At 34.9% G+C, this 20,546-nt stretch overlaps 1 protein-coding gene across 3 annotated transcripts in view; it reads right to left on the bottom strand.

Moving 5' to 3' along the window:
- The window catches only part of ITGAV (integrin subunit alpha V), a 77,784-nt gene that overhangs the window by 19,188 nt on the left and 38,050 nt on the right, over positions 1-20,546 (bottom strand). For all 3 annotated transcript variants that reach the window (XM_045520424.2, XM_010960014.3, XM_074364007.1), the window contains 12 exons: positions 18,776-18,821; positions 16,078-16,203; positions 15,178-15,222; positions 14,362-14,405; positions 14,217-14,273; positions 11,586-11,638; positions 10,981-11,183; positions 7,294-7,485; positions 4,866-4,911; positions 3,612-3,719; positions 1,829-1,887; positions 155-309 (listed from right to left, as the gene is read on the bottom strand). In XM_045520424.2, the coding sequence (XP_045376380.2) occupies positions 155-309; positions 1,829-1,887; positions 3,612-3,719; positions 4,866-4,911; positions 7,294-7,485; positions 10,981-11,183; positions 11,586-11,638; positions 14,217-14,273; positions 14,362-14,405; positions 15,178-15,222; positions 16,078-16,203; positions 18,776-18,821 (1,134 nt within the window). The remainder of the gene's footprint in view (positions 1-154; positions 310-1,828; positions 1,888-3,611; positions 3,720-4,865; positions 4,912-7,293; positions 7,486-10,980; positions 11,184-11,585; positions 11,639-14,216; positions 14,274-14,361; positions 14,406-15,177; positions 15,223-16,077; positions 16,204-18,775; positions 18,822-20,546) is intronic.

Raw genomic sequence — 20,546 nt, 5'->3', positions numbered from 1 at the left:
GTCCATGACTCAAGTCTGACTCCTCAAAAAGCCCCATTTCCTCAAATGTATTTTTCTATATTTTCCTTTTGATTTAACACCAAAAAAATTTTTTACAGAAAGTGAAAATCACTTAGAAGAAAGAACAGACAATGGAGCAGGAAGTACCCCTTACCCGCAGATATGCTATCAGCTCCTCACACTGCATCTGTCCCCCTCGTGAAATGGTCATGTTCTTGGAGTGACCCGGGGACCTGTTATGGAGAAACAGTGCTCGTCGAATTGCTCCTTTTTGCTTGAGTTTATCCAAAAGAAGCTCCACCTGGAAGTCTATATAAACCAAAGGATTTATAACCAACAGAATCTTTACAGACACCCATCTGTCCTAAATATCTAGAGTTTTCACGTAAACAGAGATACATATTTATTCCTTAAGACATAATTTGCTTCTAATTCATTCAAGAGTGTCTAGACATTGTTAGTGAGACCACAAGATATTAATACTGAATAAATAGTTAATAATTAAATAATTAACCCAGCTCTCCCCCAAATTAATGTCATCTATTAATTCAGACAATAGGTAACTATGGTAATAGAACAACTATCAGAGGGGAAATTTTTCCCTTTAATTTAAGCCGAGGAGAGGAAGTTCAGAAATGAAACACATGAATTAAGACTTCCACCACTAGTGCAGGTAGCAGGACTCGTGCTGATAGCGAGTAAGAAACGTCTACTAACAGGCACCCATTCCCTACGCCATGCTGGTGACCATGATGAACGAACAGTCTGCATCACTTGCAACTCCTACTTCTAACGAAGCTGCAGATCGAACTGTCAGATAAATGTGTCCTTCATGAAGCAAGTGACCCAACATAGCTGACTGGGTCACGAATCATCTTAAAATGAACGTGCAGCCAATAGTATGAAGCACAATTGCTAGATTACAGCCTTCTAAGATTCAGTTCTTTAAACAGTTTCCTCAAAGGAGGTAAGAGTGCAGACCTTTAAAACCACAAATCTCTTTCCAAGTTTTCTCTAAATGTTGAACTTCGTGCCAAATTTGGGTGAAAACCCAGGGTTATTCTGCTTCCAGTTCTGCTCCACCCACCCTTTGAGAAAAAGCAAGCTCCTGCTTCAGGCCTCTGGGAACTGCCATTTCCTCTTTGCAGAACCCTCCTCCAGACATCCCTTAGCTCCTTCATGTCCTCCTTTACCTCCCAGAGAGGCCTTGCCTCGCCACCCTGTGGGAACGCTCATGCACAAACACCCCCCACCAGACTCAGTCCTCTATCCCCGCTTTGTTGTTACTCCTTAGCACCGAACACACCGACAGATCTCGACAACAGTCACTTAACCCTCCTAGCCTGCTCTCAGGACCACAGAAAACTTTTCCTGGAAGGGAAGAGTCAGGTTAGAGTTTGCGGCATGGGTTCCATTTAGCGGTCAAACTTTTTCTCCTTCTATTTCTAAACCACCTCTACTCCCAAGACTGCTGAGGCTTCTCCACGACATAAAATACAAACTTCTCAGTAGGTCACTGACTTATAAACAATGATACTCATTTCCCTGAGAATTCATTTGTCTCACACTGGTAGCTGCTTAACTTTCTGAAGGCCGTATTTACCACTTGGTGGGCTATTTTGTTCACAATGTCAGTAAAGAAATGTGTTGCTTCTGAATTGGCTTAAGAGTGGCCAAAGTAATTACACTGCAATTTTAACGTCTTTGAGCATAAACATTCAAATAAAAAAAAAACTAATTGAGTAGCTATTCAAATACCCTAAAACATGTTTTAAGACTGTGTGTGCAGCATCATTAAAATAATATAATTTTTCCATAGAATACTTACTAAGTTTCATGGGAAGTGCTCCTTTGCCATCTGCCTTTAAGCAGAACCTGACATTAAAACTGTAGAAAAACAAAACATATATGCAAGATCTATAATCCAGTTTAGACATTTTTAAATATCACCCAAATCTCACTTTCTAATACAGTGTTTACATTGTAAAATCTTTTATCTCCCTTTATGTCTTAACATTATTCTTAAAACATGAAACTATACAGAATAATCTAATTCATCCTTTAGTAATTTAGGCACGTTTCCTTTAATGGTACCTTAATGAGAAAAAAGAAAGAAAGAGAATTTCCTAACCTCTTCTCAAGTTTACAGAATCTGTTGATAAATCTAAATGAGGGAAATGACAGTCCAGATTTAAAATAACTGTCTCATTTATTAAAAAGCCCCACAGAACTTTAATTAGCAAGCTCCTTGAGAACAGTGTATTTTTCAATTTATTAATAGTTCATGACATCATTTTAATAGATTGTGTCTAGCATCTTAAAAAACTAAATTAAATATGTAAAATTGACTTAAGTATCAAGGGTAAGATTTCATGAAACTTTTGTTTTAATTACATGTATGTATTTATTGGATTGTGATGCAAAATGTATTTCATACCCTATGCCATAATCAAAAACATGTGAAAGCTACTGCTCTACTTAGTGTATTTGAAGCCTTCATACTGTTACCATAGTCATAAGCATACTATCAGCAACTTCACCAGGATACACTGGGTGAGTGAAAGGAAGAAAGGCAGTAAAGTTGAGAGTGAAAAATCTTAAACACAACTTCACTGCCAATCAGTGAAAACGAAGACCAAATATTACTGAATTTTTAATGCAATCCAATGAAAGAAATAAAAATTTGATTATAACCATGTTTATTTAATATGTATTTTATTGTAAATAAAATTTTGAAAAATAATTTTAATAATGATAATAAATAATTCAAAAACAAATTCAGGAAAAACGCCTTTTAATTAGCTGTTGTGAAGTAAAATTTTCCCATCTTACAATCATCCTACCCTTCTTCTCCAAGTTCTCTCTGATTTTTCTGCGTGAGCAAGGAACACAGACAGTGTTCCCCAAAGTGGGGCACGCGTGGTGAGTTTCATAGTATGTGGGTGGGTCAAGACTTTTCATTACTAATTTTGCATTGATTTTGAGATGTATGAGAAACATACTGGTTTCTCTATTTTATGTGTTTTAAAGTAAATCATGAATCAATTCAAAGAAAAAATTTTAAGAAAATTATAAATAAGGCAGAATGAACATATAGCAAAATCAAGCAATACAGAAAAAAGTAACCCACAAACAATGGAGACTTGAAAAAGAATTTAGACATTAAACTTAAAAGAAACTGTATTTTTCTTCAGAAACAAGGAACAAATAGAAGACCAATATACTAAAGCAAAATAATTTTTTATACAGCTAGTCAAGATATTAAATCTGAAAAAGATCATAGTTTTTAAAAATTAAAATGTTCACAGGAATGCTTGGAATTAAATATGAGTTCTGAAATTTTATTAGCTTTTCTTCTTTTTGAATATATTCACTGAGTATGCATATTTTAAAAGTTAGTTTCATACTAGTTTATAGTATATTTCTCGAGCCTTCTACATTATCTTCTTCGGAACAGTATTTCTATAATTCAATCTATGATATGAGAATAGAGTATATCCATAGAAACTGCGTTAGCAATATTTCAGCTCCCACACCTTCATTTTCAATTGTCTTTATAATGATTAGACCAACAATCAAAATAATAACTATTATTAAACAAATACCCTTACCAGGAAACTTTGAGCTCTGTCCCAGGCAGTGGGCAGGTTTTATTGTCTTGATTTAAAATGCTAGGGTACACTTCAAGGCCAGCGTTTACAGTGATAACTGGTCTGGCCCTGGTTAAAAAAAAAGAAAGAAAAGAAAATGAAAATGAAAAAAGTTATTTAAAATGTTAGATTAATCTAAGCATTTTAGGTTCACATTCACTGTACATACAATGCAACGTTTGCCAAAGCAGTATTTATAATAGCAAAAAGAAAAAAACAACATAACACAGAAGGACCAAGCATCCCAGTTTGTGCAAGACTGTCCTGACTTTAACAGTGAAAGCCCCACATCCTGGCAAATCCCTCAGTTCCAGGCAAAGCAGGACAACTGGCCACAACCATATCAGAATGCAGCCCATTAAAGCAGGATGGTTAAACAAGTCAGGGGATCGCTACCTAATGCAACACGACACAGCGGGGGAAATGAGTGCTGTACAGTCATCTGCGCTAATGTGGTATGACCTCGAAGACGGAGCCAAGACAGAATTTTAGTCTAAGAGGGGAAAAAACACCATGTACAAAGGATGCGATACACACACACATGATTTTTTAGTGAATAGAATTTTTCTGGACAGACATACTAATAAACTAGTAACGAGCGTGAGGGGAAGTATTTTTTTTATTGTATGCCCTTCCTTCCATGACATGGAACCAGTGTTAGTTTTCCTGCCATGTGTAAACACAGCCCACAGAAGTGTCAACATCCTAGTCTACCCCAGATGCCAGATGATACCGTACGGCATGAGGAAGTTATGACAGAGACTTACTGGGAATATGTACAAAGCTGGGAAATACAGAAGTGGATTTATACCTACTGCTCTAATAAAAATATTCATTTTGGGAGCCATCACATACTGCCCTTGTGGTCACAAAACGCTGTGGCACAAACACCAAGCTAATTTCTTGTCTCTTAGAGGAAAACGTAAACTATCACTTTAAACTTGTATAATCTAAAACACAGGAAAACCTCTTTGAACACAATTTAAAGAAGAGGGAAAATCCTGAATGCTTTTTCAAATAAAAAATCTATAGCTTTCTCTACGTTGGGATCTCTTAGTATCACTACTACTTGCCTGCAGCAAATCTTGAATCGAAAGAACGTATTTTATCGTTACTTCACGAAAACTAAACTGAAATTCAAACACTGGTACTTAACGTAAAACTTTCATATAATTCAGAATATTCCTCTATTATTGGATATGAAAACATGCTTACCTGTATAATACAGCTCTATCCACACCAAAAGCCCCTACAATTAAATCTTAAAAGAGAGTAGAAAAAAATGTTAATAATAATAATATAGTGTTATTTAAAATTTACATACCATCCTATAAAACTTTCAATGAATATAATAAAGATTTAGGCACATCCTCAAAACTATTCTTCATTAAGTAGTTATAAGACAATGTCTAAAAGGCTAAAATGTATATGAAAACTCTAAATACACTTTCATCAAACTAATCATAAAACTTAATTTTTCATCTATCCTGGTAGACAAGAATCTTTTTAATGGATTCTTAGTGAAAATCAGCAACAATAAGGAAGTGTATGCTACCCAAACACACATACCCCAAAGGAAGAAGCTCTACAGATGCCTGTAGATTTCACAATTTCATTGTAAAGTGTCCTTTTTTTTACTTTATTTATTTTGTTTCAAAAACAAAGCCAAACCAAAAAAGCACATTACATATACAGTTCACCCTTGAGCAACATGGGTTTGAACTGGACAGGTCTACTTGTAAGTGGATTTTTTTCACTGAATACGTACTATAGAACTACACAATCTGAGGTGGGCCGAATCCACGGAACCGTGGACACAGAGGCCCAACTGTAAAGCTAGTTACACGTGGCTTTTTGACTGCAGACAGTCGGCACCCCAGCGTTCACAGTAAGGGTCAACTGTGCTTAGGACACTCAGAATGTCAGCAGATGCACCCAAATCAACAAGGACAGAATGCATTTGTTTTTATATGTAGCTGGTATCACTGGTTGACAATTTGGTAAAAATGAAATCAGAACTCTATCCCCTAGTATACCCAAGCTAAATTTGATGAAGCCCTTTCTAAGAAGAAAAGTCCATGGGAAACCATAAAGACAGGCAGAATGGACTACATATAAGTTAAGAATTTCTTTATGCTCAAAAAGAAAATGTGACAAAACAGAAATATATATGAGTTGAGGAGTTAATATCTTCAATGTTCGAGGTACATTTTTTTAAAAAAATGAATGAATGAATGAAGGAAAAGAAAAACATTCCAATAGAAATGGAAAAAAAAGATATAAAAAGGAAATTCACAAAAGTAAACATAGGTATGCAAGTAAACAAAAATGCTTATTATCCTCACTAATAATTCAAAACCATAAAATTAAAACAAAATAACATTTTCCACCTATCATATAGTTTAAAGTTATTTTAAAAGAAATGAAGATGACATCCAGTGTGGGTACAAATGTGGGAAAATGAGTGATCATTTGGTGAGTGCTTAAAAAGTTGCAGAACCTTCTTTTGTAGGGAATGGGATTATAATTTGACAATGTGTAACAAGAGCCTTAAAAAAAAAGTACGTATCTTTGACATAGCAATTCTGGAATTTTGTTCTAAAGAAATAATCAGAGGTATGCGTCTGAATTATATACAAGGATATATATGCCCTAAAATAAGGTTAAAGAAGATATGACACAGATATTTGATAGAATGGAAAACATCAAGCTTCAGAAGAATCATATAACATGAGGAAATATTCCTGATGCTTTAAGTGAATAAAATATGCAATTAACAGTGCATAAAGTATAACTCTACGTTGTTTAAAAACGTGTGTGAATGCATTGAAAAAAAGAAAGCATATTGAAAGGTATGCTTTGCTGTATTTTCTAAAAGTTCTATAATAAATATATTGCATTTATAACAAAAATTCTTAAAATAACACTAACATAGATGAGAATTAACTTTATGTCCTATTTCTAAAAGCACTTCAACATACTTGTATATTGAGCTCATTAACTGTTTCAACAACAAAGGTAATTAAATTTCTGCATTATGTTTTCTTTAAACAATATATCCATTACAATCCTAGAGCCATTAAAATATTCCAAAGTATAAAAGAGCCAGAAAAAGGCCTCACTTCCTATACTGGCACAAACCAGCAGGCAACTTTGGGCAAATTACCTTTCTCATGCAGAAAATGGTATAATAATGAGCTGAGCTAGCTTACACTCCTCACCAGTCTTACTAGAAGAATTAAGTGAGATAGCATATTTTTTAAAAAGTCACAATGATTAGTGAAGTCCATAAAAATTCTAGATCAATAAAAACAAAAAAAGGTTTTAAAAACTGAGACTGAGCTTCTGTTTACAACAGCTTCTACAACATTTCCCCCTGACATTTCATTACCGATTTCAAGACAATAAAAGAAGAAATTAAAAGTAAGTGTTTTGTATGGGACACTTCCAAGAAAGAGCTGTCTGTGCTTTGTTTCCCCTTGAGTGATGAGAGCAGTGCCTTGAACAACAGCAGGGGCTTAAATAATACTTGAAATGTTGAATTGAAATGATTTAATAACATCAATCAAGAGAACAGTAACTAATGCTACTTGCTCTTAGGACTGAAAAATCTAAGAAGCTCTCCATATTTCTAGGGAAGCACCTGGATATCCGTTCCTGTCTATGTCCGTGGCTCCTTTCATGGAATAGCCGAAGCTCGGTGGCATGCTCCGGGCAGCCCACTTTCCTTCGAGGATCTGAGACGGGACCGCATTCAAGCCTGTGGGTCTTCCGTTGAAAATATAAACAATTCCTTTTTTATCTTCACCCCCATATGGAGCAGCAATTGCAATATCTGTGGGTGAGAGCGAGGAGATGGGGAGAAGTGAGAAGTTGGGGAGGGGGAGGAGGAGGAAGAAGGGAAGAGGGAAGGAGGGTGAGAGGAGGGCCAGGATGGAGAGAAGGAAATCTTAGAACTCATTTACGTGAAGATCTTAATATTACAGAAACCACGCATCATGATAAATATAGACTCAAAGTTCAGTAGGGTCCTCTTAACTCAAAAGCAACAACCTAATTCAAGGAGATTCAAGCAAAACTGTGGAAAAGACACTAATTTGGAGCCCGATAACCTTGAACAAATGATAATCCTCTGGACCTCAAATGCCTCGTTAAAAATCAAGGGGAGGGGACATGTCAAAAGATTTATTTAAGGTTGATTCTCGCTCTCAAAATTCTAATTTAGTGGGGTATGGTTTTCAGTTTTTTGGGAGAAGTCAATCTGGCTCAGAAACTTGAAAGCTCTGACTTCATCTCTATCTTGCTCAATTTACATTGAAATGAAGTAAACAAACAAGAGTTTGAAATTCTTACAAACAAAAACAAAATACCAAATGGTCACTGTGACCTTTCCTAACTAAAATATATCACAAACACTATCAATGTTAATATTGTGTCACCTTCCTTCTTAAAATCTTTCAATTATTTCCCAAAATATTTACGTGCGACCTGGTTTGCCCAATCATCACCCTGGCCTTTTTTTCTGTTTCTTAAACTCACTGAGCTAGTCCCCACCTCTGGATGCTGTTCCCTCTGCCTCAACAGCCTTTGCTCTAGAGCTTTTCAAGCTCTGCTCCTTCTGTTTGTCCAAATCACAGATCAAGCGTCTTCTTGTCAGAGAAGTCTTCCAGGCCATGCTATGAAGCAATGCACTCTCCCTCTCTGTCTAGGCACCCCCTATCACATTATCTTGCCTTTTTTTTGTTTGTTTCAACCCACAGCCTTTATCACTATCTGAATTTCCCTTTTATGTGTTTTTCTCTATGGCTCCTCCACAAAACATGAATTTCATGAGAGCAAGGATGTGTCCATGTTGCTCATGACAGCCACTGTGTACCAGACATTCACAATGCCTCAATTTCCTTGTATCCCCAAACTGTTTTCAGCCCCCTTCATGCCACAGCCCCTGAGACAGCAAAGACACCTTGGTCCCTCATCTTTTCTTTGAGACCAGTATGCCCACAAATATCTCAACCATTGTGATGACTACATTCTAGTGTTTACTTGTTCACATTAAACTTGCCCCTACTGACACTAAATTCCTATGGACAGGATCTAAGCTATGCTCTCATTTTTAGCACTTACAACAGTGCTTCACCTGCAGTAAGCACCAACCAGGAATCTGTTATCCTTAAATAAAAAAGCAGTATCTAAATTACATAAGAATCCTTCTTTATGCTTTAAGTTTCAAAAGATAAAATAACTTCTAAATTGACATGCGGATTAAGAAACTTTCATTAAAATACAATTTTTCAAGAGAAAGATGGCCCTACTGTTGAGAGATGGTTTTTAAAAGTTATCTTTACTCTTTCTAAACCTTCCATTATTTATACATTCTAATCATCTTTTCTCTTGGCTGGTATCTGTCTAGTCTGGAAAGTCCTACTTTTTCATGCAATCAATTCCTTCCTTTGATCATTTTAGTTTCCCTTTTCTGTGTTTTATCCCCCTCTGCCTTTCTGGATAAGCACTGATGAAAACTGCATGTAACTGTGAAATGTAACTTTACTGTTTTGCTTTCAGTATCCCCCTTGATGATACCTAGGGTTTTCCTAGGGGGTGTAGGTGGAAAGGGAGGAATATAGGAGCAATGGCATAACAAAGGGTCAATGTCATCAGGTCTGAACAAGGAAATGATCCAGGTTATAACTAACACTTTTTTACATATATAAACTATAGATACATATAAACTATAAATATATATACACATATATAGCTACATAAATACAGCACAGATCATTCTCTCCTAAAGACATTATCATTCACAATCTACTACTTGGGACAATAAGACCCCAGGAGAAACTTTGGGAAAACAAAATCACCCTCTGTGGTTATCTATCTCTAAAAGTAAAATCTCTCTGTAAAATCACTGTAAAACTTCAATATTCTAAAAGTAAAATCTCTTTGTAAAATCGTTGTAAAACATCAATATTTTTTAGCTGTCGTTACTTACAATTGTGTTCACGACAATACATTTTAATAAAAATACAGAAAGCAGGATGAGACTCTGTCTGGATCATGACACTAAAGAAACAATCTTCAAAGGGCTGGAATATTGTCAAGCCAAGGTGACAGCAAATATGTCCAGGCTCCCCCACAGAGCCTGGAGACAGGCTCAGTTACAGCAAAGAACTTGTTAACGTTATCCAAGGCAGAACCTCAGGTTCGGCCCTGTGTTTTCTGGGTAGTTTTTGTTTTCAGTGAGTAATGACTCGGTCTGTTCTATAATACTCTTTTCAAGTTCTATGTTGAACTTCTCACTAGAGTTGCATTTGATTTATGTTAAGTTCTCTTGGTAGTAAAAATCTTTCACAGTATTTTAGGAAGCAAAATGTCCCCTTGAATAGATTTTTTTACTAACAATGCAAACTTCCAGGGTCAGAAAAGACATTTTCAGTACATGACATAAAACCACCCACGAGGCAGGAGTGGAGGCTTGAGGCCAAACATTTTCCTTTTTTTTTTTTTTTACCGCTTGAGAGATTTGAGAGTTATTTGTATTTTTGAAGTTTTCTTCTTAATTTATAACTTTATTTACATTTTAAGAGGCAAATCCCTATGTACTGTTGATTATACAAACAAACCAACAGTGCAACTCTCTGTTCTGTGATTTCTAGAAAAATTTTTAACAGTATTCTTTAAAAAAGAAAAATAATCATAGTAATTTGTAATCTAAATTTCATTCTATAGTAGAAACCAACTCTGGTTTTTAAAGATATCGATAGCTACTAATTAAACTATTAAATTTTTTATTTAATAATTTATATTAGTTTTATACTATTATAAAATAATGAGCTTATCTTTTTACTTGTCCCCATGAAGGGAGATATAGCCTCCCTCAGAATATTCTGGACAACCACAACAAAGTTGTGACTTCAAAAATATTAATGGCAAATTATACCTTTGAGGGAGGCACTAGGGTCAGCATTGCCTTGACAACGTGCCTGGGAGCGTTTTTGACACTTGTACCCAAATGGACAGCAGAGGGCACTGCTGCTAAGCAGGACAGAGACAGAAAATCACCAGCTCATACTGGGCTCCCTGGGAATGCAGGCTCCTTACAAAAATTAACCACTCTGACATCCTAATTGGAAGCTGCATGAATAATAACTCATGAGAATTAATTTTTGAAAATGTTGCTCTAATTTCTAAGGAAAAAGAGCAGCCTGTCGTTTAACCTGTCACTCAAAATCCTTCTTTCTAGGAAGAAGGTTTGCACGAGTAAATTCTACAGGACTTCTCCCGGTGGACACAAAATCAGGGACCCACAGTTGCTAAAATCTGATCTTACCATTGAAGCCGTCCTGGTCCAGATCTCCCAAAGGAGCTATGGCACTGCCGAACCTTGCAAAAACCTCAAACCCATTCAGCTTGGTCGTCTGGAAGTCTCCCGAAGCTCTTTGCAGAGACACTGAGACCTGCCCCACCTCCTGGAGTTTGCCGTCAGAACCACGATCCATGAAGAGAGGTGCGCCAATAAACACATCTGCGTAACTAAAAGAACAGAATCTTCTTCACCAAAAGCGAGATCAAATCCATGTGACTATTAACAATCACTCTTTCTTTTTGAAACTCAAATTTTCCTCTTTCTACATCTCTCCCAGTCACATCTGAAATGATCATTTCTAGTTCAAACCTTCCTTCTGTTCTTTTAAGAAACTATAAGTAATTCATAAAATTACTTTATTCCTTCATATGATAAAAGCTATTGAAAGAAATTATGAACAACATAAAGATTTTCTAGTATTTGTGATAAAGTTGTTTCAAAGTAGTTCCTTAAAAAGAAAGACTAGCAGGAAGGGGACAGAGAAACAGGAAAAAAAAATGTTTAGTTTTAGTACAGCGTTCATAAACACAAGAGGAAAACTGTTTCTGGAAACATTTTTTTAAACTTACTCATCCCCATTAATGTCAGTGGCAGCGACAGAAAATCCAAAATATGCAGCCATCTGGATAATAAGATGAAAATGAAATGTTTACATTTCACCCAACTAGTTTAAACAATTAATATTTGTTACATATTTATCAAATAGAAAGGGCTAATTTTTTTTCCTCTGCATATAGTGCTTCAATCTAAATTTCTTCTTTTGTTTATTCTACCAAAACAATGACAATCAGGTAATGAAGCTTGTATACTTCCCTAGATTTATCAGCAAAACACAGCCCATGTATATCATTTCAGTGTCTTCAACACATGCCATTTAAGGCCATATACAATCAGGGCTCCTTCTGAGCCCCACCTACTATCTTCCTTCCTCTCTACCACCCAAACATGCCAGACAGACATACTATCAGAAAGACACATGGTCACAACAGACATTTCCATTGAACCCAAGAAGTTTTTAATGTCTAGGCAGTAAAGATAATAAAAACAATTATTAATAGGTCATAAATAGCTCTCCCTATGTGAAACAACTACAATTCTAAAGAAATTACTGTTTAGAAAGACAAAGAATGGAGTTCATTTTTGTTTCATGTCTCAATCAATTACACGCCAGTGGTTTTGCCTTTGAATTACACACAGTGCAAATGCGTTTGGGTTTATCATGGGCTTGTTTTGCAGAGGGGAAGGAATGTCCTCTCCCCCACCACAGAAGACTGCTGGCCATCAAAGACAAAGCAGTCTGGCTGGAAGTAACTGTGAAAAAGCAAAGTTCTAAAGAGATCCCAACATGCAAAACAAAACTAGGAAAGGTGACAGAGTAAAGATGAACTAAAGCGGGGGGAGGGTATAGCTCAATGGAAGGGTATGTGCTTAGCATGCACAAGGACCTGGGTTCAATCCCCAGTATCTCCGCTAGTAAGAAAGAAAGAAAGAAAATTAATCACCTCCCCTCCAAAAATAAACAAGCAAAAAAAGAAAAAGAAAAATTAAAAAAAAGAAAAGATGTACTAAGGTGAAGGATGAGTCAATAAATTTAAAAAAAGTAAAATTAGCAAAGCTTCCAAAATTTGATTAGCTGAGCTATCAGGAGGGAATGATACGGGAGACTGCTACATTAATCTATTTCGGGTTGATGCAGTGTAACTGAGAAAATTAAAGGCTTAGTCTGTGTTCAATCACAAGGTCAGAGCATATGTAATAAAGTGCACTGTATTTGGGGTACCACATTTTTGTCCTGGGCACTTTTACTGAAATGTTTTCCTTTGACTCTCACCACAACTCCATGAGGAAGCTATAGTATCCCTATTTTTATATGCGAGCCACCCGACTGACAGGGGTAAAGAAGTTGTCCAATGCAATAAGACTGAGTATGGAGAGCCCAGGTCCATCCAAATGCAAACCCTGGGCTTCCCCCACAGCAAAGCTGAGGATGCACAGAGAAAGCATCATGGACTGCGTACGACATGATCCAGAGACACATGTGGGCATCTGACAAGAGAAGCTGTCAGAAGTGAAGAAGTCACAGCAGCACATAGGGGTAGCCACCCCTGCCACAACCCTAACAGCCTGTCAACTGCAGGCCACCCCACACTGCGTGTCAACCCCAACTGCCATACAAATGGGAAGAGGTTCCTGGGAACCTCAAGTCTGTTCCCCATCCTATCAATCCTCTTGCAAAGCCCAAAGGTCTCAGCTGAACAAGAAGTCAGCTTGAATCCCAGATCTGCAAACCAGGAGATGTTTTTTCTCCATCCACTGATTAATTTTCCCTTTATCATCAGAGGCATACCTCAGAGATACTGCGGGTTCAGTTCCAGGCCTCCGCAACAAATCGAACAGCCCAATAAAGCGAGTTACAGAAATTTTTTGGTTCCCCAGTACATATAAAAGTTACCTTTATACCATATTATAGTCTATTAAGTGTGCACTAGCATTGTATCTTTAAAAAAGTACGTATCTTAATGTAAAAATACTTCATTGCTAAAAAATACTAACCATCATCTGACAACTCAAGGTTGCCACAAACCTTCAATTTGTAAAAAACGCAGAATCTGTGAAATGCAATAAAATGAAATGCAATAAAACAAGATATGCCTGTACTAACTTATCATTTAATTATTTGAGACATACAATACAGCATATTATAAAATGCCTGTAATTGTAGAGAATGTACAATTCTAGTACTTTAAAGTACTAATTTTTAACTGAAGAATATTTTATTTCATGTAGTACAAATGAAGTTTACTTATAATATCTATAATAAACACATCTGTGCCATGCTGTGTTTTGCATCTAATAAAATTAAAAGCCATAAGTCCTTCTTCTAAAGAGAAGCTAAAGTTATCAGCAAGGAAAAAAAATTTTTTTTAATTTTGTCTGTGTGCAATTTGATTTTATATTCCCTTAAAAAAAATCCAAGCTATTATGGCAATTACAAGTCTTTACTTAAACAAATCACTTTGGTTAAAACAAAAATGAAATATTTAAAGCCTATTTTATATCTATGTCAAATATTAAACCAAAAGTTGTTACATATTGAATACTAAACCATGAGAATATTACCAAGAAAAGTTTTAAAGACATTAGGAAGTGCCAGTGTTAAAAAACACTGGAGGGAGAAAAAAAACACTTTAAAAGCATACCTGCTCACCAGTAAAATTATGTAAAGAGGACATGTTTTTCCCGTCATAAATATACACCTGTGAAGGAAAAACAAAGCATATGAAATAGAGAAAAATATAAAATAACCCAGAGATTTTTTTAGAAAACACCTTTAAACTTTCCTACCATCCCCAAAGTCCTCGCTGCTCTCGGAACTCCTGAAACAAAGTCTGAAAAGAAAAAACTGAATTACTTATTTTTAAGACCAGTATTGGAAACTGCAGGAGCAAGTGACAATGTGGGAAAGCTTTGTTTTGTTATTTCAGTAGACAATAAGAGATTCTAAAAACTTGATAGTCTATGATAAATGACCCTAGCATTTTTTAACCACTAAAACAAATCTTTACAAAATATAGATTGTTGAGGACCTAAAATAAATGCATGTGTGCCCTCAAGGTATCTGCAATCTTGTTAAAGAGAACAGGCAAGAGAAAAGGGCTTAAGAATGAAGACAAGCTGCATGTACAGTAAAGAAAGATAATACAGAGCAAAGTGAAAGAGGGTAGAGGCAGCAGTAGCACAGAGATGTGACCAAAGTCAGGTAAAGTCCAGGATCCCCAGAGTGGGCTCTCAGGAAAGATGGAAAGACAGACAGAGGATGGGTAATGGCCTTACAGACAGAGTCCAGAAGGCTACAAATTTTGTGCCTGAAGAACAAAGAAACTACTAAACTGTATCTCTCCAGGAGAACTCAAGCTGCTGAAAAGCAAGAAGGAAGGAGCTGAAGAAATAACCCTAAGTGTCGCGGGCTGGAAGGGAATAGACGGGAGGCCACTGCAGCCCCAGCCGCCTTGGCTGCTGGAGAAACTTTACTACAGACCAAGGTCAATTTCAAAAAAAAAAAAAAATCTTGAGTTGGTGAAATTTTCAATGCCACTTATTTCAAAAGCTTAGTCTAAGTTTTTTAAAAAAAGGACTAAATATAGTTCAAGGGTATCATACCATCTACGCCATCACCGTTGAAATCTCCGACGGCCACTGAGTAACCTAAAGGGGAACCAAAGGTAAAACACTGTCAGGGCAGGACTGGTTATCTTCTGCATCCGTGCTGCCTGAGCTTTCCCAGAAAGTATCGTCAACTAGTTCCTTTAATTATATAATATTTTGTCCCCTAAGGATAATAGAGTCATATCTGTATGATAATGGAGTTAAATACCCAAATGGTATATATCTCAGTTAGAAAAACCAGAATGTCTAATCGGCTTTACAAAGGAGTCAGTTAAAAACAGGGTAAACTTGCAATGCATCATAAAGGAGCAACAAATAACGCTTTTTTCAATCAGCAAAATACTATTCCTGTCACGTATACTTGGTTTAATGAATAAGAGAAATTTAAAGAGAGAGAACTGAAGTTAATAAACCCCAAAGACCAAAACCATAGTTTAAGACAGTGAATAAGAAAAAGTTCAGGAGTCAGACTGCCTGGGTTCAAATCTCAGAACAGCAAGTTATAAGTGAGGGACTTTAGGCAAATTATTTGCCTCTCTGGGCCTCACTTTATCTATAAAATGGGAGTAATAACAGTACACTTTCATAGACTTACTTGGAGGAGTAAATGAGTTAGTACAGATTAAGTACTCAGAACAATGCCCACGATGCAGTAAGCATACCTCAAAGCTCTAGTATTATTATCACTGTGTAAAAATCATGCTTTTCAATTTTTGTTAAAACACAACATAACCCAAGTACTCAACAACAATCTGAAATTCTATATTCCTCATATTTTAAGAAAATGTTCATCTATTTCACGTAAAAGATTTTCCTACTTAAGGTAGCTTATGCAAATACAGGACAACTCTACCACAACTCCAGAAAATGAATCTGTATTTTGATTTTACCTACCCAAATAACTGTCATCAAAAATTGCTTGTGCAGTCCGAGTTGCTAACTGGTTATTATACTTGATGCTGTAAACTTTAGGGTCATATTTAGATACAATTTCTGCTACTTGATCCGAAATGAGCTGACCTGGAAGAAATATAAAAAATAAATGATAATTTGAAATGAGTTGACCTAAAAAGATATATAAAATAAATGATAATTTTCTAATGGGAATTTTATGATTCAGACAATAGCACCTGCATCAAAGAAAAGAGATTAGGTATAGATTTTCTAATTACCAGCCTCAAATAACTCTTCTTCATAATGCTAAATCTGACACTTAATTATTTTTTAAGTCACGATTATTTCTATTCAAGCTAGCACTCAAAATTAGTCTCTTCTAATAAACAAAAATTTATGAACATTGAATTTGTTTTAAGTCACTTAAAAAAAAATCAATGTTAAATAAATGGAATCATAAAATCAAGGGTCGTTTCCCAACCCAATCTATTAGAACTTGAAAAATCTACTGAAACAGTTACTTTTACCTTTATAATAAGGAAAATTGGTTAAACTGTTTTTTTTTTTTAAATGAGTTATTTGGACACCTTTACAAAGCAGCCTGAACGCATGGGTTCATTTTTCTTCAAAATCTTAAGTTATTAAGTACACAGGAAATTCAGACAACTACAGAAAAATCAGATGGCCTCCCTGCCCCAAAAAAGGTGGGCTGATTTATCAAATGCCATCTCCATAACATATGGAAAATAATTTCTTCATTTCTGCTTTTTCAGAAGGAAAATCATAATAGCCAAAGGTTTCAATCTTGTTCGAATGTTTCTAGTCACACAAGTTGAGTCTGTTGGGCAGAAAACACTTTCTGTCTGTGTCACTACTTTTTCCTCTGTGCCTAAACAAGACCCAGTATGTAGGAGGGATTCATTAACTATTTCTTGAATCAAGGAACACAGGAAAATTTATCATCCCTTTGGAATAAAACATCATTACCATTTTCTCTAACCTTACAGAGGTAATTCTGAGACCTATGGAAAAATTCATCGTAACGTCTTATCTATTCAGGGAGAAATCTGCTGATTTTATTCTTATTAAACAAAATAGTCTCTGCCCAGTCACTGAGTTTTAAGGTATATATTATATGCCATTTACAGCAGATCTCCAACGAACAGAATATTAAGTACCTATCCTAATTTATCGTAAGTACGAATGCATACAGACGTTGGGCAATACTCAAGGTATCAAAAGAAGTTGATTAAACATGTTAACAGCTGCTTCTTTTAAGGAGGCAAAGTTAATAAGGAGTCCTGACTGAGAAACACAAAAATCTATCTTTGATTCCCACACACGCTTTTCAGACCCTTCCCTCCCTTCCACTGAATGACATAACCTAAAAGTCAAGAAGAAAAATAAATCCACATTTTGTATCTAACTAGAAAGTATTGATATCTATTCTCTCATATGCAATTAGAGCCACTGTTTTTGTTTTTATTGTAAAACTGTAAAACAAGTATAATTTTCCCAAGTCATCTCAGTTTTTCAGTGGATGTATAATTCATATAAATCCAGAATTGTCCATTTTAGTTAGTATGTCTGTCATGCTGATCCCCGTCTTTGCCTGATTTTTCTCTTTTCATTTTCTCCTTTGCCATCTCTTTCAGCTTTTTACTTATTCCCATTTCTCATTCCTTCCCATTTTCCTTCCATCCTATTCTCCTTCAGTAAATCTGCTTCTTTAGTTTCCCTTTCTCTGAAGCAAAAGCATAGGTTTTCCTACAAAGAAGCAAGTAAAAAAAGCATAGTGCAGAATACAGATGTAAAATTCAGAATCAGGAAGTACTTGCAAATCAATATAGTCATAGGTTTTCCAGTTCTTACAAATACTGACAATGCTTGAATATCAGAAGGCCAAAAAACAAGAGTTCTGACCTGGTAAACTGGACTTTTTAGCAGAAAATAAACATATAGATACACTGACTAAATAAATAATTGTGTGTATCTAATGATAAAGAAACATAAAGTAAGCAAATAAACAGATACAGTTACCTACTTTCAATCTGTCAGCAAATAATGATCTGTTATACATTTGTTCAAATGGTAATTTTATTAGGCCTCCAAGAATGACTAAAAAATGTAGTGTTTAATCTTTACATGTCATCAATGCCAGTTTAATATATTCTTTTGAAACCTAAAAAGATTCTCTTTTAAAACCCCAAACACAAAGAAATCATTCTTGATGTCAGTGATTAACGAGAAAATAATGATTTAACTATTCTAATGAGCAAATTCAAATTACTTTTAAAACCATGAGCTTTTGGAAGGCCACAATTTATCTATTACAGATCAATTTCACACACTTCTTAATGCTTAATTACATCACTTCATCTAAAGTACAGAGATGGAGAAGTATATACCACAAACAATAAAAATTAATTATTTTAAATTACTTTATAATTTACTTTTTAAATATTCAGTTTATTTTCTACAAGGAATATATATATAATAGACATTATATATCATAATATGTTATTTTGTGTATATGATGTTATAGTCTTTTAAAAAAATATTGTATACAGATAATGATTATACATTTAAATTGTATTTTTTCATTTCTTTCTTTAAATAATTTGAAACATCTCATAGGCACATGGTAAGTCAGGTGAGTCTAAAGCACAGTTATTGGGTAATTTTAAGATTAACCTACCTTGCCAATAAAAGCTACCAGGACCACCAAGAAGTACTCTGTCAGCCTAGATTAAATCAAACAACAAAAAGATACATTATTTTAAAACAGGTAGCTTTATAAACTGAAAGCAAAGTAATAAACATAAAAGCATATACATATGTGTATATATATAACATATATATTAAAGCAAACAAAATCATTAATCTCAAACTCATCTAACTCAGTTTCATAATTTTCACTGTACCTTTTCTAAAACATGATACAATAAAAACCAAAAAGGAAGGTCATAATACACATATTTACTACATGAAAATGTCCAAACATATATACACAGATTCTATGGACCTTGGCTGCTTCACACACTTGGTATGAAGTACTACCAGCAAGTATTACTGGGTTACATTAAGGAAAAAAAAGTCACTTCTTAATTTTGTCTATTACATTTGTGACTACATAGGCAAATTTTCTTTCTAGTAATCACTAAAAATGTTTCAGCTAAATGAACATTTTTAGTGATTGCAGATCTAAACATACGTGAGGTTAGAGGCTAAATTTTTAAGGGCATATTATATACACAAATTACACTCAATTAGCATTTCTTGTATTTGTAACAAATTATAGGTATCTAACTCAAGGTAGTTAGTGTTTAAGCATAATATTTTAAAACTTTCTTCTTGCTGGAGGTAAGAAAAAAATTTTCTCAGTCCAAATGGGCATACAGCCTTTCAAGCTTTCAATAATCCCTTGCACTGGCTCTGTAAAAGACATTTCCTAGGGGGAGGGTATAGTGCGGTGGTAAAGCGCATGCCCACCATGCACAAGGTCATGGGTTCAACCCCCAGTACCTCCATCAAAAAAAATATATATATAGATCTAATTATTCTCCACAGTAGAATTTAAAAAAAGAAAAGAAAAAGACATTTCTAAGTTGTCTGCTTTAAAATGACACCATTTTTCAGAAATGAGCTGAAGAGAGCAAACAGTTAATTTAGTGATGTCCATTCATGGCATGGGACTATTCCTGAGGTCACAGTTGTACAAGGATAGGTACAGAAAACATGGACACTTTTTGTTTTAATACAAAACCTATTCATGGCATGGGACTATTCCTGAGGTCACAGTTGTACAGGGATAGGTACAGAAAACAAGGACACTTTTTGTTTTAATACAAAACCTATTTAAAAATATATCATCCAAGTTTAAACCTAACATTTATAAATATTCTTTAACTCCCTTTGTTTCTGTTTCCTTACATTTCCTTACATTATGTGTAATTATGAATTTCAAATTGAGTGAATTAAAATCAGTTAATTAGTAAGGAGAGTTAACTATAATTAGCAGTTCTTAATCTAGAAAAAATTGTTAATAAAGATAAAACACAAATAAAAAATATGAAAATACTTCATTAATTTTTCTGAATCACATGATTTTAGTTTCTGTTGTTTTAATAAATTTAAGATACTTCTGCTTGTATTTTCTAAGGAAGCTCTACTTTTAATTAAGCAATGTATTTTTCAGACTTCTCTAGGAGTAATTAATATTTCCAATTTGATATTTAAGTATTCCTAAATCCCACCAAAAGAAAAAAAAAACACATACAAAAGAAAATTATATAAAGAAAAGTACTCAAGAAAAACTTCCTTTGAAAATATAAATGAAATTCTTAAGAAAAATTGATAAAAAACTATCAACTCTGGAGAGCAAATTAGCTTAGTTAAAAGTATACAAAGCCCTGCATATGAGATTTCTTACAATAATTAGATTGTTTCAGCTTTACCTGGTGCCTGTA

The sequence above is a fragment of the Camelus bactrianus genome, chromosome 5 (assembly GCF_048773025.1).
Source record: "Camelus bactrianus isolate YW-2024 breed Bactrian camel chromosome 5, ASM4877302v1, whole genome shotgun sequence".
Classification (NCBI taxonomy): Eukaryota; Metazoa; Chordata; class Mammalia; order Artiodactyla; family Camelidae; genus Camelus; species Camelus bactrianus.
Note: the sequence above shows the minus strand (reverse complement) of the source record. Positions and strands in the feature narration are given on the sequence as shown.